At 45.5% G+C, this 26,358-nt stretch overlaps 1 protein-coding gene across 1 annotated transcript in view; it reads right to left on the reverse strand.

Moving 5' to 3' along the window:
- LOC122801252 (eukaryotic translation initiation factor 4 gamma 1-like) overlaps positions 1 to 26,358 on the reverse strand; it is a 2,968,223-nt gene that overhangs the window by 2,766,612 nt on the left and 175,253 nt on the right. The window contains exon 2 of the mRNA XM_044070804.1: positions 4,461 to 4,574. Coding sequence (XP_043926739.1) covers positions 4,461 to 4,532 — 72 coding nt within the window. The 5' untranslated portion in view covers positions 4,533 to 4,574. The remainder of the gene's footprint in view (positions 1 to 4,460; positions 4,575 to 26,358) is intronic.

Below are 26,358 nucleotides of genomic sequence, written 5' to 3' on the forward strand. Positions count from 1 at the left end.
AGGGAATGGAATCCTCAGCATCAGAATCTTCATAAGGGGGAAAGGAGTAATCTTGCTCCTCAGAGGAGCCTGAGGAAATAAGATACTTCAGAGGAGGCATAATCTTCCTCTTGTCTAGGCCTTTTGTCGGGTTGGGAACCCCTGATTAAAGAAATAAAGTCTTCAGCCATTTTAAGCATCTGCTTCTTAGGCATGGGGCTTTGAGCTGGAGACTGAAGTGGTCTTTTTTGGTTTAAGAGGAGTCTTAAGCTTGGGATACTGTTTTATGGTGAGCGTCGGTCTGAAGACACCTTCAGAAACCTAAGGTTTCTGCAGCACCGGCTTCTCGTTCTGCAATGTTGTCAGTAGGGCCTAAAGGAAATGGCTGCGTCAACCTAGAACTCTCCGCCAGAGGATCCGAAGCGGTCTGGGGTTCCAATTCTGTGGTAGCCAGGGGGTGCATAGGTGCCTCACTGAAAACCGGCGACCGGCCCAACCGAGGCCTCAGAGTCTGGCTTGGATCTAGGCTGCCTGTCCTTTATGTTTTTTGTGCAAGCCGGTAGTCCGTTCCTCAGACGGTAGAGTGTAATTAAATTTTCTACCAAAGTAGTGTCATGCGAAATCGAATAACTGCTTTATAGTTTGCTTATTGAACCTAGCACAAAAGCGACAGCCAGTGACGTCGTGGTCTGGGCCTAGGCAAGGTATACAATAATGAAAATCTTTATGGAGTTATTTGCTTCCCACAAGAAATACAATTGTTAACTTTGACATCGGTCTGAGGCAAGAAAAGTTTCCCCAATGGGGTACTTAGCTTTATTGAAGACTTCGGATCTAAAATTAGACAGAAAATCTCAGGAGTCAGCCGACCGGCACTTGCCAACTGCTTCTGCTTCGGGCACCACACGGCAAGAAAGACTGAAGAAAATGGCGTCTGATGCATCCTATGTACACCTGGCGCACTGACATCAGGGAAGAAGTGACAGCAACAGACGCCGGACCAAGACTTTGGAATTCAGGCAGACTGCGGGACAGCCTGACGACAGGATAACCAAAGTGAGGACTGCAGCAGGGTAACACGAACATCTGGATAGTTTATGGTGAAAGACTTGGAACAAAACATAGCCTTTACATTAGTCAATCTCTGTAGAGGTAGTTAGGTCATCCATATGAGGAAGTCTGCAGTGAGCAATCACAAGGGCTAAGCATTTGAAAACCTCTGGAGCTGTAGAAATTGCAAAGGGCAAAGCACAGAACTGAATACCATTATACAGGAAAGCATAAAAACTTCCTGTAGTTGGTATGGATATGCAGATATGCATCACTGATACTAGCGTAATCATGCTTGAAGCAGAACAAACAGCCTGGAGGGTCAGCATGCTGAAGGTGGGTATCCTTAGAAAGGTATTGAGATGGGGACAGGTTAATGGGCACCAAAACCTGCCATAAAAGCCTTTTTCCATTTGTTTTTTGGGAACACTCTGGATGGTCCCTTGGTTCAATTCTAACAGAACCTCTGGAAAAAATGCAGTTGCTACCAAAGAGGTTGAGGTTTGCCCCTGAAGGAGGGTAGTTTGTCCCATACCATAAAGTACCGCTTTTTCAACAATGTAGAGGACCCAGGAGTCTTTGGTTACACTTTCCCAAGTTGAGAGGGACAGGGGAAGGCACTAGGAAAGAGGGATGTGGGTGAAAGGGGTAGTAGTAATTGACAGAACAGTCAGGAAATGGCAGTTTAGGTAGAAGATTTGCCAAAGGGGTCCCTAGGTTGTGTGGTCACTTTTGTTCTGGGTTGTGGGTGACATGTCTATGCACGAAAGGTTTTGCAGGGTAATTTCTTTGGAACTTTTGTACAGAAGAAACAAAAAAAACTTTCAATTCTTGTAATTCCTTACCCTTTTCCTACAATGATTTGAAAAAATTTGCAGCTACAGGGCCAAAGTTATCCAGAGGAGCATCCAAAAGTGTGGCTTCTATATCCTCAGTTAACAGCTGGAGCCTTAACCAAGAGAATCTTAATACTGATCCAGATGCAGCTGCTCTGGAGGAGACTTCTACAGCATCATAGCTGCATTTTATGGAGTACTGTGCTACTTGGGACCAAGCAAAGCAGCAGCCAAGATTTCATTTTAAAATCAGTAAGTCTGCAATTACCTGTGAAAGTTAAAACAAAATTACCAAATGCACATGACCAAACTTGCTTTAGAGCTTAAAGGCCCTCAAAACGCCAGAGTGGCAGTGGTGTACACATTTTCCTAGTCTATTCAAGGTCCCGCTATCCTTAACTAATGGCAGGAGGGTAGTGGAGGGCAGCAATCTTGATGGCTTGTCAAAAGCCACAGAAAGAACAGTAATTTGCAAGTCCTTTGGGACCATACAGAAGCAGGCTGGCTTCTTGGGGACAGTTGGCTGGGAATCTTGTGTCTAACGCAGAGGTAAAAGCATAGAGAAAGCCAGGCAAGACAGGAAGAATAGCCAACAGGAAAGGCAATTCCACCTTAATAGCTCATATTACCTGTTGTGGTTCAGATGCTTAGGTGATGTACCATTTAAAAAAGGTCTCTCACTTTAGCCAGACTCGCTCCAAAAGGAAAAGGCTTCCATAGGTGAATCTTCAGATTCCACGTCTGGAGAGAGGATCTGGGAAGGGGAAAGGGATCTGTGAGTAGTCCAGAAGATTACTCACTCCCCTGGGGATGCCTTTCCTCTGAAGAATCCTCTTGCCTTGTCTTTTTAAGTGGTGAAGCTGTACTGGGAGAAGCCTAAGGGACACAAGGGCATTGAAAAGGCCTTGAGTGAATCGTTGCCAGTCACCAGAAGGTTCTTTTGGCAAAAAAATGTTTAGTTTTCAGGGGGGATTCCCCATGCAAGTCTGCTCTTGTAGGACTACATTCTAGCAGATTAGAATCAACTTCTTCCCTTACAAGGATCTGAGAAACGCCTCGGGGCTTCCATCACAACCATGGTTCCCATCAGATATCCAAAAAGGAGGCCTGCTCAGCTTCTGCAGATGTGCTTAAGCTTGGAACTAATGTGGCCGGTGTCAGAATCTGAGCTGTGAACCAGTCATGTATCCAGGGTTGTCTCAGTCGAGAGATGTTGGCATCCAGAGGTGCAGAAGGTTCAGGCCTCTGCTTTTTGTTCTGCGTCAGTCTTCTCACCCTCGGGCCTCAAGGATCTTTCCACAGCATTTTGCTAACAGCTTTAACTGCTGGTTCTCTAGATAGATACCTAGAGAGGATTGTCCCAAACACCTTGAGTAGACTAACACCAAACAGCTTGTCAGTTTGGGCCTATGCAGAACAGGCACTGGAGGCGACTATCCTTGTGTGGAATGTGTCATCCACACTGCCAATTGTCCCCCTTGGATGACATGACCTCTAACCAAGACAACAGCAAATTAATCAAAACATTACCCAGCAGAGCATTTACCTGAAATCTGAAGTCTTTTGCACACTGGCAGACATCAGGTAGCCTATGGCAGGGAAACGCCCTCACACAAACTGCAGATGAATAGGACATTAACTGTGTAACCCGAAATATTTGTTAAAATGACCCTACGTTTACACAAAGTTTAGTTTTAGCATTTAATACAGGAGCACCTAGCTGGAAAGCAGAACTGTCAATAAATTAAGTTCAGAGATCACCACTAGCAAGCTACACTAAGCACCATAGACCAATGCTAAAACCGCAAAGCACACAAATATCCATAACACTATCAGAGTGTAGTGACAACTATCTGCCTAAATGAACACTTCTATTTGTGGATTAACCGACAGATAAAGGAAACTTTAGTTCTCCATCTTTCCTTAATACGTATTACAGATTTCAAACTATTCAGACAAGTAAAAGCTTCAGATAACAGGAAATTCAGTTAATGCTAGAACCAGACACTTCACTAAGAAAAGCCCATGCAGCTTAAGTCAGACTTTACAAAAAACAAAATTATGCCAATGAAAAATAGTTGATGCAATTCTAAATCTTGAGTTTCCATCTTTTCATATCTTGGTAAATGAAACTTAAATCCAGACAGATGACAGTCTGGAAAGTTTAGTACACAAACATGCCCTTGCGTCAAGTGGCTGCATCTAAAGTACACACCAAGGAACAAATTGTATCACCCTCACAAACAGCACTTTGTATGCTATGAACCATTCTCTAGACTACGCAACCTCAAACTGAACATGTTAACAGGGTGATAACATACAGCCAGAGATCACACAATATTGGCTTAGTAAACTCAAAAAGCACAAATCTCAAAATGGTATTTATTTTGAAGTAAGTTTACAAAAACAGTGAGAAAGGAGTTTCAATACACTCAATGCTCATGTACTTGCTTCACACGAAGTCTTGATTTTGCTATGAGCACAGAACATGTTTATACCTAAACCACCCCCCATTTCTAATTTGTTTTCCCCACATCAGCCTAGCAAAACAAGTTTCAAAACCATCCATCTTTCTGTAGTTCAGAGTTAAGTTACCTGAAGTCCGGGAGAAGGGGCAGGGTGAGGGGCACCTGGGGGTCCTCCTATAGGCTGCGGCGCTTTGTTCATTTCATGTGGCACTGCATATGGAACCCCTTCCAGCCTGAATACCTGCAAAGCCAAAAAAAAGAGTGTTAAGTCCAATGAGTACCCCAGTAGTTGTGATAAAAACTTAGTTCCCCAATACAACTTCCTTTCAGTGACCTACATTGTGTTGCATAACCAGACAAACTTTACATTATGGAACTGAAGTATTACCAACACCTGGAGTAGCTTCTTTCCAAGGGCATAGAGCATCAGGATGCAGATTGCACACTTATTTTCTGGGGGAATAAAGTGCCAACTGCCAACAAGACGTTAGAGTGGTAAGCTGGGTACTCTACAGTTAAATGATCAAATACACCTGGTCATCCGAGACTGTACTTTTACTGCCCCACACTTTAACCTTGCCTCTGTGGTACATCTCACTCCAATCAGAAAGTACAGTTTTGTACCTACCATAAATGTAGATGTCCGAACTGGATAGCATCTGCAGTCATAACAAGTGGGTTGTCCTGTCGTCAGGCAGCCCTGCAGTCGGCCGGATTCCAAAGTCCGGGTCCGGCTTCGGCTGATGTCGCACTCCACCCGACGTCATCTCTGTTGGTCTTCGGGTATAAAAGCATCAGCCGACGCCATTTTCCTCAGTGTTTCTTGCCCCAGATGCCAGTAGCCCTCTTGCAGGCTAAAATTTGGATAGATGCCAATGTTTCCAAATAGATAGAGGTAAACACAACAATAAGCATATATGTACATATATACAAACAAATACACCATAAAGACCCCCAACAGCTAGCTATTAGGAAGGTAAACACCCTAGGAGTACCACAGAGGGAAGGAGGGAGGGTAATCCTGACTGCAGATGCTATCCAGTTCGACATCTACATTTATGGTAGGTACAAAACTGTACTATGTCCTTCATGGATGCATCTGCAGTCATAACAATGGGTAGAATACCATAGCCAACTAGGGAGGAGGATAAAAGTAGATTATGGTGTGTTTAGGATCCCTTGCAGTACAGCAGTGGCAAACCCTGCTCGGGATCTGGAATATAGAGGCAAATTATAATGCTTGGCAAATGTATGCACGGAGGTCCAAGTAGCCGCCTCAATAATGTCCTTGGTTGCCACTCCTCGTAAGAAGGCTGTGGTAGTGGCTGTTGCCCTTGTAGAATGAGGTCTTATGTTCTGTGGAATTGGTTTTCCATGGAAGGAGTAACAGTATCGTATGCAATTTCCTATCCATTTGGAGATTGTCTGTTTGGAAATAGCTTTTCCTTCCCTTCCTGTTGCATAGGCTACAAAAGTTGGTCAGTCTTTCTGCTATTTTTGTTCTGTCCAAGTAGTAGCGTAGCTGTCTATGTACATCCAAGGTATGCAGTATTCTTTCCCTCTGTTTTGTGGGTTGGGAAAGAAGGTAGGTAGGTGGATTGCCTGGTTTAAAGACACTCTGGATACCACCTTGGGCATAAATGTAGGATTAGTCCTCATGGACACTCTATCTTGGTGGAAGATTAGGAAGGGTTGCACTGCCATTAAGGCCTGTAGTTCTGAAACCCTCCTTGCTGAAGTAATTGCCAGTAGGAAAGCAGTTTTCCATGACAGGTGTTGTAGGTCTGCTGTTGCTGCTGGTTCAAAGGGTGATAGTGTCAACTTTTCTAGCACAAAGTTTAAATCCCAAGCTGGTAATGGTGGTTTCCTTGGAGGTTTTACATTCTTGATTCCTCTGAGGAACTGCCTGAGCAAAGGGTGCGAAAAACAGGTGGATCAAAGCTGTATTCTGCTGAAATAGCTGATGCATGTATCTTGATGGAGGAGTAGGACAGGCCTGAATGAAGAAGTTCGGCCAGATACTCCAGAATGTTAGGCATATCTATGTTTGACGCATCTTTTCCTCTTTCCGTACTCCAAATGACAAACCTTTTCCATTTTCCAGCATAGTTCCTTCTTGTTGAAGGTCTGCGTGCTTCAAGAATAATGTCTTTAACTCTTTGGGAAAGTTCTGGATTAGCTGCTGCTATGTGATGTTCCATGCAGTCAGTTGCAGCGTTTTTAGGTTTGGATGTATGATGCTGTTGTTCTGAGTTAACATCAAAGGCATCAGGGGTATTGGCCACATTTTGTTCCGAGACATGCTCTTCAGTAGTGGGTACCAGTGTTGTCTTGGCCAGTTTGGAGCTATCAGGATTATCCTTGGACGTTCTTCCTTGATTTTTAGTAGTACCTTGTGTATCAAAGGAGGAGGTGGGAATGCATATGCTGTTAGGCCTTTCCAGTTGAAGGAGAGTGAGTCCACTTTCCATGCTAGTGGGTGGAATGTCCTTGTGCAGAATTTTTTGAGCTGGTGATTGAGAGGTGATGCGAATAGGTCTATCTGTGGCATTCCCCATTTCTTTGAGATGGTCTTGAAGATGTCCGGGTGCAGCTTCCATTCGTGGGCATCTGAAGTGGTTCTGCTTAATATGTCTGCTAGAGTATTGTCTTTCCCCGGTACAAATATTGCCTGTAACTGAATGTTGTAGCTGAGTGCCAGGGTCCACAGCTCCAAGGTCATTCTGCATAGGGGGTATGAATGAGTGCCTCCCTGTTTGTTGATGTACCACATGACTGTGGTGTTGTCTGTCCTTATCATCAACTGGCCCTCTGAGAAATGGTTTGAACTTTTGGATTGCCAGTTTTACTGCCAGCATTTCTTTTAGATTGATGTGCAGGTGAAGTTGATCCTGTCCACAATCCTTGCACGCATTTGTCCAGCATGTGGGCCCCCCATCCTAGGTCTGAAGCGTCTGTTGTGATGGTCTGGCTTGGTTGACATCTGCGAAAGGGTAGGCCTGGGTTTGACTGGCATGCCTGAGCCCACCATAGGAACTCCTGTTTTAAGCATGGAATTAGTGGGATTTCTGTTTCTAGACTGTGTCTGTGTTGGGACCATAAATTCTTTAGGTACCACTGTAGTTTCCTCATATGTAGTCTGGCAAATGGGACCAAGATTATGCATGATGCCATGAAGCCCAAGGCCTGCAGAACTTTTCTTGCTGTTAACTTGTTCAGTTTTGTTAGTGCCCAGAAGTAAAGAGGAAGTTCTTTTTGTTTTTCTGTAGTCAGGAATGCCATTTGTTGTACCGTGTCCAATTCCGCACCCAAGAATGTCCTTGTTTGGGATGGTATCAGCCTTGACTTTTGTAAATTGACTGTGTATCCCAGTCCTTGTAGCAAGTAAATGACCCTTTGTAAATCTGTTGTCAGCTTGCTTTTGTCCCCTTGTAGCAGGCAGTCGTCCAGGTATGGGTAAATTTGAATTCCCTGTAGTCTGCAATGGGCGATTACTGATGCCAGGCATTTTGTGAATACTCTGGGCGCAGTAGATAAGCCAAAGGGCAATGCTGAGAATTGATAGTGCTCTGATCCTGCAAGAAATCTGAGGTATCTTCTGCAGATTGGTCGAATGGGGACGTGCAGGTATGCCTCCTTGAGATCTAGAGTTACCAGCCAAGACTCCTTGCCCAGCATGGGAAGAAGTTGCTGTAGGGTCAGCATTTTGAATTTTGGGACAATGATGTATGTATTTAAGGTGGACAGGTCGAGAATTGGTCTCCAACTTTTTCCTTTCTTGGAACTAGGAATAGTCTGGAGTAGAACCCCTTTCCTTGTTCTGCTGTTGGCACTCTTTCCACAGCTCTCATGTTTGCTAACTCCATTATCTGGCGTAGAGCCTCTGTTTTTTGATTTGGAGGTAGATTTGGCATTCCTCTTTTGACTGGTAAAGTGTGGAAGTGAAACCGGTAACCTTGATCTATGGTTTGTAAAATCCACTTGTCTTTTGTTATGTAGTGCCAGTTCTTTGAAAATAAGGTTAACTTTCCGCCTAGAGGTGCTGCTATTTGTTCCCTGGTAGGCGGATTTAGGATTAAGTCACTGTGGTTGTGCTGATGTAGTGGCAGTGGCTGTGTCTGTGCCTCTGTTGTTACCTTGCCACTGTCGTCCTCTGTAGGCACCTCCTCTGGATTGGTTTCTGCCTCTGGAACGTCTATTCCTGCCCCTTTGAAATTTTGTGGAGTCAGGAAAGGACCAATTATTGGCAGGCCAGTTCCTGCTAAACCTTGGGGGTTGAACCTGCAAGAAATCTTTAACAGTTTGAACAGATTTTGCCTTTTCTTCCATTTTCTTCATAACCTGCTGGGCAGGTGTACCAAACAAACTTGTCTTGTCCATAGGAGCATCTAGCAACTTAGCTTTAACATGATCCGGTAAAGCTTGTTCCTTTAGCCAGGCATGCCTTCTTATCACTGTGCCTGTCATGGCTGATCTAAATGAAGCCTCCAGTGCATCATAGCCACATTTTAAGGAATGGTTGCTAACCTGTTGTATGTTATTTACCATCTCTAATACATATTTCTTATCAAGAGATTCATCAGTGGTTAGTTTTTTAGTTAACTGATCAAGCATAAACTCTTGGTATTGTATCATGTGAAACTGACAGTTTAAAGCTCTAGCTGCGAGAGTAGCTGAAGTGTAGACCTTTTTGCCCCATCTGTCTAATGACCTTGCTTCCCTTTCTGAAGGAATAGGGTTTTTAGCTGTGGTCGCGGCTACTGCCTTGGGACCCTGGGATATAGTTTCTGGGTCTGCAAGTGGGGCCTTGTAAAGGTGGTGATGAGTATCTGGCACCCTGTAAAATCTGTCTGGTTTGGCAGGGGATGGGGGTAAAGAATCTGGAGCGGAGCAAACATCATTGAAAGCATCATCCACCACAGAGAGAACAGGAACTGTTCTCGCATGGCATGCAAGGTTTCCCCGCGAGTGTCGGTCTTTATCTTTGCGTTTTTTGGGGGTAGTCGGAGGATCCGACGGCATAATGTATGCAAAATCAGAACCGAAAAACTGTTCTGCAAACTCCGACCGACGCCTAAGCATTCGTCGGTTGAAAGAGGCACAGGCCGAACAGGCTGCTACGTCGTGGGCTGGGCCTAAACAAGGCAGACAGTAAGAGTGGAAATCTGAGGTATTTGTTTCCCACAGGTTAAACAATTGTTAACTTTTTCTGACATCGGCTGAGGCAAGAAAGAGTCCCCAACGGGGTACTTAGCTTTAGAAGTCTTCGAAGTAGTATTCGGTAGAAGTAATCTCTGGATCCGACCGACCGGCACTTGCGAACAGCTTCTGCTTCGGGCGCCACGCGGCAAGAAAGACTGAGGAAAATGGCGTCCATGAAGGACATCCTGAAATTCATGAAAATGGGATATAGCTGCCAGCTGGACTATCACTGTGTAAGAGCTGGCCCCTTGCTGGAAGATTTGAGACTGTCTCACACCGCTGGAACAGGAGCAGTAAAAAGAACCACATCTGTGAGAAGCCCAAATGGCAACACGCTTCCATTTACTCATAGGTTCATGGATGGGTACTAGGCTACCTGCCAGAGCGCATTTATAAGCCTACTCAGTGTCTGCTTTCACTGCCCCATAGATTATAGGTTCATAGGTACAATCTCCTGGTAGAGGACTTGTGTGCTGCTACCAAAATGGCCTTAACTGGGGAAGTGAGAGAATCCTGGCAATTAATGGAACTTGGAGCAACCAAGCAGTAAGGTTCAGGCTGTCCAGATTCGGTAGAGAAATTCCTGACGGACTAATGAGATCTGGAATGGAAACCAGTATCCAGAGTGGAGTTAGAGACCTTAGACAAAGGAACCAAACTTGACAAGGCCAGAACAGGGCTGGGGATAACCCTGCTCCCCAACAAACTATCTTTCTGTAAGAATTGTGTCAGAGGAAGTGGGGAATACGCATAAAGACCAGGTGGCCAAACATGGACAACAGCATCTCTGGGGGCTTCTCCCCTCTGGGGAATCGGGAGTAAAAAACTCACTGCACTTCACGGACGGCGATGTTGAAATCGCAGCAAGGCTGACCCCACTTGAAGATATGTTCTGCTACATAAGGGTTCAGAGACCACTCGTAAGGTAAAAGGATAGTCCTGCTCAGTTTGTGCCAAAATGTTGGACAGACCTGGGATGCGAGTTGCTATCAGAAAACTGTTGGAGATGGCCCATTCCCCACACACTCATGGCCTCTCGACAAAGTGGATAGGACCCTGTTCCCCCATTTGCTGATATACCAGACCACTGACCGAATTATAGTTCCCAAAGGGAGAGGCATGAAGGGCCTGCAACCCTAAGAGGACTGCTCATCTCTAGAACATAGATATGGAAAAAGTACAGTTGTGTACACTTACCATAAATGTGGATGTTAGTGTGTATTCACTGTTGAAGTCCTAACCAATGGCTCCCAGTAGCCCTCAAATCAGCCAGAATACCAAAGGTAAGTAAAAATGACATTGGCTGTTGGTTGTAAAGGACGTCAGAGCACCAAATACAAAAGGAGGCAGCAGACATCATTTCCTCAGTGTCTTGGTACAACAGTCAGAAGCCCCTAGAAAACAAGGCTTAAGCCAAAAGCCATATTGGCAAATATCAAATTTAGCCTGTACCTTAGGAAAAATGGGAAGGAGGGAGGGAAAAAGTACAGTTTTGTACCTACCATAAATGTAGATGTCCGATAGGTATGCATCTGCAGTCATAACATATGGGTTGTTATGCCTCAGGCAGCCCTTCGGTCGGCCGGATTTCAAAGTCTGGGTCTGGCCTCGGCTGACGTCGCACTTTCCCCGACGTCAGAGCGTCTGGGGTATAAAAGCATCAGCCGACACCATTTTCCTCAGTTTTTCTTGCCCCAGATGCCAGGTGCCCTCTAGGAAGGCTAAATTTGGATAAATGCTGAAAAGTTCCAAACATTTGCAAATTATATACATGTATAAACAAATACACCATAACAGATTCCCCCAGCTAGCTAAAAGAGGGGTAAGAACCCTAGGAATACCACAGAGGGGAAGGAGGGAGGGTAATCCTGACTGCAGATGCATACCTATCGGACATCTACATTTATGGTAGGTACAAAACTGTACTATGTCCTTCAAGGATGCATCTGCAGTCATAACATATGGGTAGAATACCATAGCCAATCTGGGGGAGGAGGTACTAAGGGATGGTGTAGTAAAGATCCCCTGCAGGACTGCAGTAGCAAACCCTGCTCTGGATCTAGAGAATAAAGGTAGATAGTAATGCTTGGCAAATGTATGCACGGAGCTCCAAGTAGCAGCTTCTAAAATGTCCTTGGTAGCCACCCCTCGTAGGAAGGCTGTAGTGGTGGCCGTGGACCTTGTGGAGTGAGGCCTGATATTTTCAGAACTGTCTTTCCATGAAAGGAGTAGCAAAATCAAATGCAATTTCCTATCCATTTTGAAATTGTCTGTTTGGAAATTGCTCTTCCTTGCACCCCAGTTGCATATGCTACAAAAAGTTGGTCAGTTTTTCTGCAAGTAGTAGCGTAGTTGTCTGTATATCCAGGGTGTGCAAAAGTTTTTCCCCTCTATTTTGTGGATTAGGGAAGAACGTAGGCAAGTGAATAGCTTGGTTCAGGGATACCCTAGATACCACCTTTGGCATAAAAGTAGGATTGGTTCTTAGTGAAACTCTGTCCTGGTGGAAAGTAAGAAAAGGCTGCACTGCCATTAATGCTTGTAACTCGGATACTCTTCTTGCTGAAGTGATTGCCAGAAGGAATGCAGTTTTCCAAGATAGAAACTGCAGCTCCGCTGATGCTGCTGGTTCAAAAGGAGGAAGTGTCAGTTTCTCCAGCACAAAGTTGAGATCCCAGGCAGGTAGAGGGGGTCTTTGAGGTTTAATATTTTTGATCCCTCTCAGGAATTGTCCGAGGAGAGGGTGCGAGAAGATTGGTGGATCCACATTGTATTCTGCTGAAATTGCAGAAGCATGAACCTTAATGGAAGAATAGGACAGGCCATTGTGGAACAATTCTGCTAAGTATTCTAGGATATTTGTTATGTTTGCCACTGTGACATCTGAGCCTTTTGATGTGCTCAGAATGAGAAATTTCATTTAGCTGTGTATGTCTTCCTTGTGGAAGGCCTGCGAGCCTCCAGGATAATGTCCTTCACCCTCAGAGATAAAACAGCTCGATTGGGATTTAAGGAATTTTCCAGGCAGTTAGCTGTAATGTTTTCAAGTTGGGATGCAGGGTCTTGAAATTGTTCTGCGTCAGAAGAGGCCTTAGGGGGGAGAGGCCATGATTTTGCCTGAGACATGCTTCTCAATAATGGATACCAGTGTTGTCTTGGCCAGTCCGGAGCTATTAGTATCACTTTTGGCTGTTCCTCCCTGATTTTCAGTAGAACCTTGTACATCAATGGGAGAGGTGGGAAGGCATATACTGTTAGGGCTTTCCAGCTGAAAGAGAGAGAGTCCACCCTCCAAGCTTGTGGGTGGTATGTCCTTGAACAGAATGTCTTCAGTTGATGGTCGAGTGGGGAGGCGAACAGATCTCCGGCATTCCCCATGTCTATGCTATGAGTTGGAAGATGTCTGGGTGCAGCATCCATTTGTGTGCATCCATGGTAGTTCTGCTTAAGCTGTCTGCCAGTGCATTTTCTGGCCCTGGCACAAACTGGGACTGCAGTTGGATACTGAGATTCAGGCATAGTTCCCAGAGATTCATAGCCATCCGGCATAGAGGGTAAGAACGTGTGCCTCCCTGCTTGTTTATGTACCACATGACCGTGGTGTTGTCTGTCCTTAACAGTTGTCCTTGTTGGAGGAAGGGCTTGAATGCCTCGATTGCATGCCTCACTGCCAGCATTTCCTTTTGGTTTATGTGCATGCTTAGCTGTCCTTGAGGCCATAGGCCTTGTATACATTTGCCCTCCATGTGTGCTCCCCATCCTCGGTCTGAGGCGTCCGTGGTGGTCTGCCTTGTTTTTGGCTTGTTGAAAGGCAACCCTCTGGACTGGCAGGCCTGAGCCCACCACAGGAATTCCTTTTGAAGGCATGGAATGATTGGTATCATGGTTTCTAAACTGACTGAGCTGAGACCATACACTCCTTGGGTACCACTAATTTCCTCATATGCAGCCTGGCATGCGGTATTAGAATTATGCAGGATGCCATGTAACCTAGGGCCTGCAGGATTTTCCTTGCAGTAAGCAGAGTTTGTCTTGTCAGAATCATGAAGTAATCTGGAAGTTGTTTTTGCTTCTCTTCTGTGAGAAAAGCCATTTGGGTGGTTGTGTCCAGATCTGCACCCAAAAAGGTTATCCTTTGGGATGGTACTAGTCCTGACTTTTGGATGCTGACTGTGTATCCCCAAGGTCTGTAGCAGGTGTATGGCATAGGCCAAGTCCTTTATCAAATTTTTCTTGTTTTCCGCTTGTATTAGGCAGTCGTCCAGGTATGGGTAAATTTGAATTCCCTGTAGCCTGCAATGTGCAATTACTGATGCCAGGCATTTCGTGAACACTCTGGGCGCAGTAGATAAGCCAAAGGGCAATGCTGAGAATTGATAATGCTCTGATCCTGCAAGAAATCTGAGGTGTCTTCTGCAACTTGGTCGAATAGGGACATGCAGGTATGCCTCCTTGAGATCTAGAGTCACCAGCCAAGACTCCTTGCCCAACATGGGAAGAAGTTGCTGTAGGGTCAGCATTTTGAATTTTGGCACAATGAGATAAGTGTTCAGCGCGGACAGGTAGAGAATAGGCCTCCATTGATTTTCTTCTTGGTACAAGGAATAGTCTGGAGTAAAATCCTTGGCCTTGTTCTGAACATGGTACCTTTTCTACAGCTTTCATCTGAAGTAAATTGCCGATTTGTCTTAAAGCCTCTGCCCTCTGATTTGGTGGAAGGTTTGGCATTCCATTTCTTTTTGGCAAAGTGTGGAAGTGGAACCTGTATCCTTTGTCTTATTTGCAGAGTCCATGTATCCTTTGTAATATGCCAGTTTTTTGAGAATAAAGGCAGCTTTCTCAAAAGGGTGCTTCCAGTTGATCCCTGGTAGGCAGAATAAGTTAAGTCATTGAGCCTGTCCTGGTGTGGTTGTTGTTGCTATTGCACTACTCCTTTGGTTGGCAGGCTGCCACAGACTGCCTCTGTAGGAGCCCTTCGATTGACCTCTGCCTCTAGGGCGCCTGTTCCTGCCTCTCTGGGCTCTGTCCGAGTCTGGAAAGGACCAATTCTTAGTAGGCCAGTTTCTGCTGAATCTCTGTGGTTGAACTTGCAGGAAATCTGTTTGCACAGATTTTGCCTTTTCTTCAACCTTTAAGATCTCCTGAGCAGAGGAGCCAAATAAATTTCGTTTCTCCATTGGAGCATCCAGGAGTTTAGCTTTGACATGGTCTGGCAAAGATTGCTCCTTCAGCCAGACATGCCTACGAATAACTGCCCCAGTCATAGCTGATCTAAATGAAGCCTCCAGTGCATCAGCCACATTTTAAGAAATGATTACTAACCTGTTGTGAGTTGTGTACCAAACCCTGAAGGGATTTACGGTCTAGGGGTTCAGGAGAAGAAAGTTTTTTATTCAGTTCATCTAACAAATACTCTTGGTACTGTATCATATGAAATTGACAGTTTAATGCCCTGACAAAGTTGCTTGAGTATACACCTTCTTTCCCAATCTCTCTAAAGCTCTAGACTCTTTCAGAGGTTAGAGGATTTTTGGCAGTAGTGGCCGCAACCCCTTTAGGGCCTTGAGAAATAGTTTCTGGGTCTGCAGAATGGGCTTTATACAGATGGAAATGAGAATCCGGGACCCTGTAGTATCCGTCAGGTTTGGCAGGGGCCGGAGGAAGAGTATCAGGGGCTGTACTGACATCATTGTACACATCAATTATTCAGAACAGGAGGTATAGCTAAGGGCCTATGCTGAGGCAAATGCAAAAAAGTCCTTAATCTTTCTAGAATCAGAGAAATCCTGACCTTGCCATTGAAAATGCTCTCTCATGGAGTGTAGAGTCTCAAAGGAAAACTCTTCTGGAGGGGAGGCCGAAGGGATAGATTCCTCAGCATCTGAATCCTCATAAGGCGAGTAAGCCCCTTCCTGGTGGTCTGACAACTCAGATCCATCCGTGGAATCATCTGAGGAGTGTGGGTCAGAGGGGTCAGTCCTGGGCCTTTTGTCTGGAGGAGGTTGAAAGGCCCTGTCTGGGTGAGGTTGTGAACCCCTAATTAAGGAAATAAGGTCCTCAGCAAGGCTGAGGATCTGAGAAAGTACAGTTTTGTACCTACCTAAATGTAGATGTCCGATAGGTATGCATCTGCAGTCATAACATATGGGGTTGTCCTGCCTCAGGCAGCCCTTCGGTTGGCCGGATTCCAAAGTCTGGGTCTGGCCTCGGCTGATGTAGCACTTCAACCGTCAGAGCTTCTGGGGTATAAAGGCATCAGCCAACACCATTTTCCTCAGTGTTTCTTGCCCCAGATGCCCTCTAGGAAGGCTAAATTTGGATAAATGTAGAAAATTCCAAACAGTAATAAGCAATATATATATATATATATATATATATATATATATATATATATATATATATATATATATATATATATATATATATATATATATATATATACACACACATACAAACAAATACACGATTCCCCCAGCTAGCTGAGAGAGGTAAGCACCCTAGGAATACCACAGAGGGGAAGGAGGGTGGGTAATCCTGACTGCAGATGCATACCTGACATCTACATTTATGGTAGGTACAAAACTGTACTACGTCCTTCAAGGATGCATCTGCAGTCATAACATATGGGTAGAATACCATAGCCAAACTGGGGGAGGAGGTACTAAGATAATGGTGTAGTTAAGATCCCCTGTAAAACTGCAGTTGCAAAACCTGCTTGGGATCTGGAGTATAAAGGAAGATTGTAATGCTTGGCAAATGTATGCACGGAGCTCCAAGTAGCAGCTTCTAAAATGTCTTTGGTAGCCACTCCTCGTAGGAAAGCTGTAGTGGTGGCTGTGGCTCTTGTGGAGTGAGGCCTGATATTTTCAGGAGTTGTCTTTCCATGAAAAGAGTAGCAGAATCGAATGCAATTTCCTATCCATTTTGAAATTGTTTTGAAATTGCTTTTCCTTGCACTCTAGTTGCAAATGCTACCAGAAGCTGGTCAGTTTTTCTGCTGGTTTTAGTTCTGTCCAGATAGTAGCGTAGTCTGTACATCCAAGGTGTGCAATAGTTTTTCCCCCCTGTTCTGTGGGTTAGGGAAGAACGTAGGTAAATGAATAGCTTGGTTCAAGGATACCCTGGATACCACCTTTGGCATGAAAGTAGGATTGGTTCTCAGACACTCTATCCTGGTGAAAGATAAGGAAAGGCTGCACTGCCATTAATGCCTGTAACTCGGATAACCTTCTTGCTGAAGTGATTGCTAGAAGGAAAGCAGTTTTCCAAGATAACTAAGTCTGCTGATGCTGCTGGTTCAAAAAGGGGGAAGTGTTAATTTTTCCAGCACAAAATTGAGATCCCATGCAGGCAGAGGTGGTTTCCTTGGAGGTTTTACATTTTTTATCCCTCTTAAAAATTGTCTGAGGAGAGGGTGAGAGAAGATAGGCGGATCCATGTAGTACTCTGCTGAAATTGCTGAAGCATGAATCTTAATGGAATAGGACAGGCCATTGTGGAACAGTTCTGCTAAGTATTCTAGGATGTGTGCTAGGTTTGCCAGTGTGACATTTGTACCCTTTGATGCACTCCAAATGAGGAATCTCTTCCATTTAGCTGAGTATGTTTTTCTTGTGGAGGGTCTGCGAGCCTCCAAGATAATGTCCTTGACCCTCTGAGATAAAACAGTTTGGTTTTGTTTTATGTAATTTTCCAGGCAGTTAGCTGCAGCGTTTTCAAGTTTGGATGCAGGGTCTTGTAGTTGTTCTGTTAGAAGTAAAGGCCATAGGGGTAGAGGCCATGAGTTCGTCCGAGACATGCTTCTCAGTAGCAGATACCAAAGCTGCCTTGGCCAGTCTGGAGCAATCAGAATCACCTTTGGCCGTTTCTTCCTGATATTCATTAGAACTTTGTACATCAATGGGAGAGGTGGAAAGGCATAAACTGTCAGGGCCTTCCAGCTGAAAGGGAGTCCACCCTCCAGGCTTGTGGGTGGTATTCTCTTGAGCAGAATTTCTTCAGTTGGTGGTTGAGTGGGGAGGCGAACAGGTCTATCTCTGGCATTCCCCATTTCTTTGTTATGTTTTTGAAGATGTCTGGATGCAGCATCCATTCGTGAGCATCCGTGGTAGTTCTGCTTAAGCTGTCTGCTAGTGAATTCTCTTTTCCTGGTACGAACTTGGCCTGCAGTTGAATTTTGAGATTCAGGCCTAGGTTCCACAGGTCCATTGCCATCCGGCATAGAGAGTAGGAATGCGTGCCTCCCTGTTAGTTGATGTACCACATGACTGTGGTAGTCTGTCCTTATCAGCAGATGTCCTTGCTGGAGGAATGATTTGAATGCCTCGATTGCATGCTTCACTGCCAGCATCTCCTTTAGATTTATGTGTAGATTCAGCTGGTCTTGAGACCATAGGCCTTGAATACACTTGTCTTCCATGTGTGCCCCCCAGCCTAGGTCTGAGGCATCCGTGGTGATGGTCTGCCTTGGTTGTTTGTGGAAAGGCAACCCTCTGTTGGTCTGGCAGGCCTGAGCCCACCACAGGAATTATTTTTTCAGGCAGGGAATGATTGGTATCATGGTTTCTAGACTGTCTGTGTTGAGACCATACATTCATTAGGCACCATTGTAATTCTCATATGCAGCCTGGCATGCGGGATCAAGATTATGCAAGATGCCATGTAACCCAGGGCATGCAAGACTTTCCTTACAGTAAGCCGAGTTTGTCTAGTCAAAGCCATGAAGTAAACTGGGAGTTGCTTTTTTTTTTCTTCTGTGAGAAAAGCCATCTGAGTTAGTGTCCAGATCTGCACCCAAAAATGTTATCCTTTGGGATGGCACTAGTCTTGACTTCTGGATGTTGACTGTGTATCCCAAGGTTTGTAACAGTTGTATGACATAGGCCAAATCCTTTATTATTTTTGTCTTGTTGTCCGCTTGTATTAGGCAGTCGTCCAGGTATGGGTAGATCTGAATTCCCTGAAGCCTGCAATGTGCAATTACTGATGCCAGGCATTTCGTGAATACTCTGGGCGCAGTAGATAGGCCAAAGGGCAATGCCGAGAATTGATAATGCTCTGATCCTGCAAGAAATCTGAGGTTTTCTGCAATCTGGTCGTATAGGGATGTGCAGGTATGCCTCCTTGAGATCTAGAGTCACCAGCCAAGACTCCTTGCCCAACATGGGAAGAAGTTGCTGTAGGGTCAGCATCTTGAATTTTGGTACAATGAGATGTGTTTAGTGCGGACAAGTCGAGAATAGGCATCCATTGAGTCTTGAGTAAAATCCTTGGCCTTATTCCATAGATGGTACCCTTTCTATTGCTCTCATCCTTAGTAAGTTGATGATTTGTTTTAGAGCCTCTGGTTTCTGGCTTGGTGGAAGGTTTGGCATTCCTCTCTTTTTTGGTAAAGTGTGGAAGTGAAACCTGTAGCCTTTGTCTATTGTTTGCAATGTCCATTTGTCTCCTGTAATGCAATGCCAGTTTTTCGAAAATAAAGCTAACTTTCTGCCCAAGGGTGCTTCCAGTTGCTCCCTGGTAGGCGGAATCAGAGCCAAGTCATTGTCTGTCCTGTGGAAGTGGTTGTAGTCGCAGCTGTGGCGGTACTCCTCTGGTTGGCAGGTTGCCACTGACGACCCCTGTAGGCACCCCTTGATTGACCTCTGCCTCTTGGGCGTCTATTCCTGCCCGTCTGTGCTCTGGAGGTGTCTGGAAAGGACCAATTCTTTGAAGGCCAGTTTCTGCTGAACCTCGGAGGTTGGACCTGCAGAAAATCCTTGACTGTTTGCACAGATTTAGCTTTTTCTTCCACTTTCTTTAGAATCTCCTGTGCAGGGGAGCCAAATAAACTTTGTTTCTCCATAGGGACATCTAGGAGTTTAGACTTGACATGGTCTGGCAAGGATTGCTCTTTTAGCCAGGCATGCCTTCGAATCACTGCTCCAGTCATAACTGATCTAAATGAAGCCTCCAGTGCATCATAGCCACATTTTAAGACATGATTACTGACCTGCTGAGAGTTGTGTACCAAATCCTGAAGGGACTTGCGGTCTAAAGGTTCAGGAGAGGAAAGCTTTTTATTCAGCTGATCTAACAAAAATTCCTAGTACTGTATCATATGGAATTGACAGTTTAAAGCCCTGGCAGAAAGAGTAGCAGATGTATAAACGTTTTTTCCCCATCTCTCTAATGCTCTTGACTCTTTCAGAGCGTAGAGGGTTTTTGGCAGTGGCAGCTGCAACACCCTTTGGGCCCTGTGAAATAGTTTATGGGTCTGCAGCATGGGCCTTATACAAGTGGAAGTGAGAATCCGGGACCCTGTAATATCTGTCAGGTTTGGCAGGGGCCGGGGGAAGAGAATCAGGGGCAGAACTGGCATCATTGTATGCATCAACTGGTAGTACAGGTGGTATGGCTAGAGGCCTATGCTGTGGCAAGTGTAAAAAGTTCCTTAGCCTTTTCCTAGAATCAGAAAAATCCTGACCCTGCCATTGAAAGTGTTCCCTCATTGAGTGCAAAGTCTCCCCGAAGGAAAATTCAAGGGGAGAGGCAGAAGGAATTGAGTCTTCTGCATCCGAATCCTCTTAAGGTGAGTATGGCCCTTCCTGATGGTCTGATAAATCAGATCCATCCGAGGAATAATCAGAGGAGAGGTTCAGGGGGTTCAGTCCTAGGCCTTGTCAGGAGGTTGTGAGGCCCTGTCTGGGTGAGGTTTGGATCCCCTAATCAGAGATATAAGGTCCTCAGCAAAGCTGAGAATCTGAGAACTTGAGGAAGGTCTGAGAGGAAGATTTTGTTGGTAAGGCCTTGGAAATTTTAGCTGCTTTAGCCCTGGAGAAGGCCTTAATAGACAGAAGCAGGGGGCCTATCTGCCCCATGTGCAGGAGTAGAAATGTCCAACGGAATGGTGTCGGACAATTCTTGTGCGCCTGCTTCTTCGGTAGGAATTTCTGTAGCTGACTCAGCCGAGGCTTCTCTGGCCTCGGTTGTCGGAGGTATGTTTTCGGCAGAAGGAAGAACAGAGGACTCTGTTTCAGCCGAAACAGAGACTGGCGGTAGGCCTAACCATGGTTTTAGCCGAAACCACGGGCCACGAGTGTCGGTCCTTTTCCTTGCGTTTTTTGGCTAAATGTGTAGTCAGAGTCTCAGACGGCATTTTATATGCAAAAGCGGATCCAAAAAACTCTTCTGCAAACTCCGACCGACATCTAAGTGTCAGTCGGTTGAAGGAAGCACAGGCTAAACAAGCTGATACGTCGTGGTCTGGGCCTAAGCAAGGAAGGCAGTAAGAGTGGAAATTCTTATGAGGTATTTGTTTCCCACAAGTTAAACAATTATTTACTTTGTCTGACATCGGCTGAGGCAAGAAAGAGTCCCCAACGGGGTACTTAGCTTTTTTAGAAGTCTTCGGTAGCTGAAATCTCTGGATCTGACAGACCGGCACTTGCGAACAGCTTCTGCTTCAGGCACCTCGCGGCAAGAAAGACTGGGGAAAATGGCATCTGCTGATGCCTTTATACCCCAGAAGCTCTGACTTCGGGTGAAGTCAGACATCAACCGAGGCCAGACCCAGACTTCGGAATCCGGCCGACCGAAGGGCTGCCTGAGGCAGGACAACCCCATATGCTATGACTGCAGATGCATCCTTGAAGGACATCTAGAGGAAGGCCTCTGGGAGGTAGATTTGGCAGGCAAAGCTTTAGAAAGTTTTGCAGCTTTAGCCCTTGAAAAGGCCTTAATGGACATGGAAGCAGGGGGCCTAGCTGCCCCACGTGCAGGAGTAGAAATGTCCAAAGGTATGGTGTCGGACATTTCCTGAACACTGGTTTCGGTAGGAAGTTCTGTAGCAGACTCAGCCGGGGCCTCCCGGGCCTCGGTGGTCAGAAGTATGGTTTCGGAAGAAGGAATCTGAGGACTCTGTTTCGGCCGAAACAGAGGCACTCGCAGTAGGCCTAGCCGTGGTTTCAGCCGAAACTGCGGGCCGCGAGTGTCTGTCCTTTTTCTTGTGTTTGACCATATGCAAAGTTGGAGTCTGACGGCATTTTATAAGCAAAAGCGGCTCCAAAATTCCTCTGCAAACTCCGACCGACGTCTAAGCGTTTGTCGGTTGAAGGAAGCACAGGCTGATACGTAGTGGTCTGGGCCTAAGAAAGGAAGGCAGTAGGAATGGAAATCCTTGAGGTAAGTTTCCCACAAGTTAAACAATTTACTTTGACATCGGCTGAGGCAAGAAAGTCCCCAACGGGGTACTTAGCTTTTTTCGAAGTCTTCGGTAGCTGAATTCACTGGATCTGACCGACCAGCAATTGCTAACAGCTTCTGCTTCGGGCACCGCGCGTCAAGAAAGACTGAGGAAAATGGCGTCGGCTGATGCTTTTATACCCCAGACGCTCTGATGTCTGGTAAAGTGTGACATCAGCAGAGGCCAGACCCAGACTTTGGAATCCGGCCGACCGAAGGGCTGCCTGAGGCAGGACAACCCATATGTTATGACTGCAGATGCATCCTTGAAGGACATCCATGACTGAAAGTGAAAACAAATTTAGATATTGGTGTAAAGTGTACACAACTGTACTATGTTCATATTTCATTGTTGCAGTCCTAACCAATGGGTTGATTACCAAAGTCCACAGAAAAGGGAGGAGGCACCAACAGAAGCAATGATAGGATGCCCTGCAGAACAGCAGTGGCAAACCCTGCCCTGGTTCTTGAAGGCAAACAATGCTTTGTTAAAGTGTTTACAGACCACCATGTGACATCCTCCAAAGTGTCTTTAATAGGGACACCCCTTAAAAAGGCTGCAGAAGTGGAAGCTGCTCTAGTTGAGTGGGTCCTTACCCCCTGAAGAGGAACCTTGCCATGAAAGGAACAGAAAAGTAATAAAATGCGCAATCCATTTAGAAATGGTTTGCTTAAAAAATAGCCTTGTCCTGGGCTCCAGGGGCAAAACTGACCAATAACTGTGCTGGTTTCCAAAGATCAAGTCCTGTCCAGGTAAAACCTGAGCTGTCTGCACAATCAAAAGAATGTAGGAATCTTTGACCTCAATTTCGAGGATTAGGAAAGAAGGTAGGCTAGAAACCACCTTGGGCATAAAGGAGGGGTTGGTTCTCAGAGAGACCTCATTTGCATGGAAAAGGCTCAACAGCCAAAGCATGCAGCTCCGAAATCCTCCTTGCTGAAGTTATAGCCAAGAGGAAAGAAGTCTTCCACGAGAGAATCTTTAAATCTGCAATGGCAGCAGTCTCAAGAGGAAGAGCGAGTTTCTTTAAAATAAAATTAAGATCCCTGGATGGAGAAGGCACCCTTCTGGGAGGTCTTAAGTTGCAAGCACCTCTGAGAAACATTTTCATCAGGGGATGTGAGAAAGTGGATTGTTCAAAACAATGAGCAGAAATGGCTGAAGCATGGATCTTGATAGAGGAAAAAGAAATACCACCCTGAAGCAAATTAGCCTGGTATTCCAGATCAGAGGAAGAGTAGGCAGAGAAGATTATTCCCCCATCTAACCTGCATCCAATGAGAAAATCTTTCCCAGTTTGCCAGCATAAGACTTCCTAGTGCTAGGCCTTCTGGCCTCCCTTAGCAAGTCATCCACATGCTGGGAAAGGGAAGGATAAAATCATACAATGAGCCATGCTGCCAAAGAGAGAGACTGAAGATGAGGATGTACAAGGTTTCCCCCCTCCTGAACAAAAAGATCTGGCTTCCGAAGAAGATACCAAGGAGGAAATTGGGAGTGACAAGCAGTGGATACCAATATCTCGGCCAGTCCGGAGCTATGAGAATTCCTTTGTAGTTGGTCTCTGATCTTCAATAATATTCTGGGAAGAGGAGGGAAGGCATAAACTGACAGCAGCGTCCAAGGAGGGACAGAGCATCTACTTTCCAGGCTCTGCTGTGATGCTGTCTTGTACAAAAAAGAGGTAGAAGATGGTTGTATGGAGAAAAAAGATCCACTTGAGTGCCCCGTTGAATGATGCTGTTAAAAAAAAAAACTAACTGCTCTGTTCAGGTGTCACACGTGAGGATCCAGGGTCTGCACAACTAGTCCACCAAAACATTGAGCCTTCCAGGAAGAAACTGAGCCTGGAGATGCAGACCCAGGGATGCTGCTACAGACCAAAGACTCATGCTCTGTCTGCAGAAGAGTTAAGGAGTCCCTCCCTGCTTGATGTACCACATGACTGTAGTGTTGCCTGTCCTGACAAGTAGGATCCCTGGAGAAAGATGCCTGAAAGCTAGTAAGGCCTGCTGGACTGAAATTCCTTTAAATTGATGTGCAGATGCATCTGCTGGGCATTTCAACTTCCCCGTATGCATCTGCCATCCAGGTGAGCTCCCCAGGTATAGTCCGATGCGTCTGTGGTAAGAACTTGAGTGGCAAGGGGTGGGCAAAAGGCAGGCCTCTGTTCCATAGATAGGCTGTTGCCCACCATAGAAACACTATGGAAGCAGAGGAATTATCACATCCAGGTCCTGTGTGTTGACACCAAATGTTCTTGAGGTACCATTGCAATTTCCTCAGTCTTGCATATGGAATCATGAAAATACAAGAGGCCATGAATCCCAGAGCTTGCAGGGAGCTGTAACAGGCTTGCCAAATCCTTGAAGTAAAGTTGTCTGCTTCTCCTGGGTGAGATACCTAGGCAGCTGTGTTCAGACTTGCTCCCAGGAATGTTCTCTGGATGGCACCATTTCTGTTTTCCTTGAGAGTGCAACCCAAGGGAGAAAATAGTCTCTTTACTAATTCTAGATGCTTTAACAGCTGCTCCTGAGAATTTGCTTGAATTACACAGTTGTCCAAGTACGGGTAAATCTGAATTTTCTTCTGCCTGCAAAAGGCAATTACTGGAGCCAGGCACTTTGTGAAAATTCTGGGAGCAGTAGATAAGAAAGGGCAGTGCAGAGAATTAGTAATGTTGCTTGCCCACCCTGAAACAAAGGTATTGCCTGCAACTTTCCCTGATAGGAATGTGCAGATGAGCTTTTGAGATCCAACGTTGCCAGCCAGGAATCCTTTTCTAACATTGGCAGCAACTGATGCAGAGTGAGCACTTTGGAATTACCAAGAAAGATTTCAAAATGGATAGATTTAGGACAAAGTCCTTTTTTTGGAACAAGGAAAAGTCTGGAATAGAAACCCTGGCCTACCTGCTAAGCAGGAACTGATTCTATTGCTCCCAAATGTAACAAAATTTGCTTTTCTACTTTTGGTTTGGAGGAGCGTCCATGAATTCTTTGGGTACTGGAGAGGTGTGGAAAGAACTTATGCCCTAGGGATACAGTTCTGAGTACCTGTCTTGAGCGTGGCCCAGACATTTGCAAAAAGGGCTAACCTTCCCCCTAAAGGACTCTTTGGGCAGGCAAGAAAAGGCAGAAGACAGTCATTGAGAATGTTTAGCTAGAGATGCAGGCTTAGAACTTCCCGCCTTGGAAGAGGAAGCCTGCCAATGCTTAGACCTTTGAAGGGTAACCTGTCCCCTAGATTTGTGACTTCTAGTCCTAAAATGGTTCTGTCTTCTCCTATCTGGGAACGTCCAATTCTTAGAAGGGTAATTACTGCTAAAGCGAGGAGGCTGAACTTGCAGAAAGTCCGCATAGACTTGTCCTAGTCTTCCATCTTGAGCACTTCCTCTGCTTTGCTGCCAAAAAGCCTGTCCTTATGCAAAGATGCGTCTAAAAGCTTAGCCTTGACAGCTTCTGGTAGGGGCTGCTCCCTGAGCCACGCATGCCTTCTAATAAGAGCCAGTAGCTGTAGCCCTACAGGAGGCTTCTAGAATGTCAAAACCACAACGTAATGAATGTTTACTGACAACACTGGCATTCAGCAAATCCTGCATATCCTTACTCTGCCAGAGGCACACTTGCTATCCTAGACTTAGATTCCATGGTGTGCTGCTGGTACTTCAGCATATGAAATATTTTAGACCTAATAGTAAGAGTGGCAGTGGTATAAATCTTTTTACCCCACCTATCTAGGTTCCCTGTCAGAAGGAACAGGATTTTTTATTAAGTGGTCGTAACTCCTTCAGGGCCTTGAGAAATAACCTCTGGATCAGCCAACGGATTCCTGAAAAAGTAACAAATCAGAATCGGGGACTCTATAGTAGGTTTCCTGGAGTAGGAGAAACTGAATTTGGAGTCAAGGGATTTTCCAGAAAATCAACCTCCAACACATGTGGAATAGCCAAAGACTTATGCGGAGGCAAATCCAAGAACTCCCTAATCCTCATCTTAGAAAGGGGATAATCCTGACTCATTTAATATGCTCCCTGAGAGTATTTAAACTACCACCAAGAGAGAAATCTTCTGGAGGAGAAGGGATGGACTCCTGTGTCTGAATCCTCAGGATAGAAAGCTTGAAAAACTTCAACAGAAATGCTAGAAGTATCAGAACCTGAAGACAAAGCCTCAGGAGACATCCCTACCTCTTTTTGAAGGAGGAAGCTGTGAACCCCTAATAGGAGTTAAGGTAAACCATTTTAGCCATTTGAGAATGAGGGGAACAAGATGAAACTGGAGCCTGTTTCTTCACAGGCTTACAACTGGAAGATTTACCTGCAAGTCCTAAGGATTCTGGAGGCCTGGCAACCGCCGAAGTAGCTTGTACGAGCTTGCTGTCTGAACGAAGAGTAGCCTCAGACACTGGACTTTGCTTACTGGGTCCAGATCCAGCTGAAGAGGCAACAGGCAGACTGTCAGAAGGCAAAATGGAAGCTGGAGGCCTGGGGCCCTCTGAAAAGGTCTGAGGCCTGCGTTTGAAAATCTGCAGGGGCTGCAAAGGCGCCTCACTGGCTACTGCATGACTGACTACCAACTTATCTGAGGACTTTACCTTC

This window comes from Protopterus annectens, chromosome 4.part1, assembly GCF_019279795.1.
Source record: "Protopterus annectens isolate FY-2018-M chromosome 4.part1, PAN1.0, whole genome shotgun sequence".
Classification (NCBI taxonomy): domain Eukaryota; kingdom Metazoa; phylum Chordata; order Ceratodontiformes; family Protopteridae; genus Protopterus; species Protopterus annectens.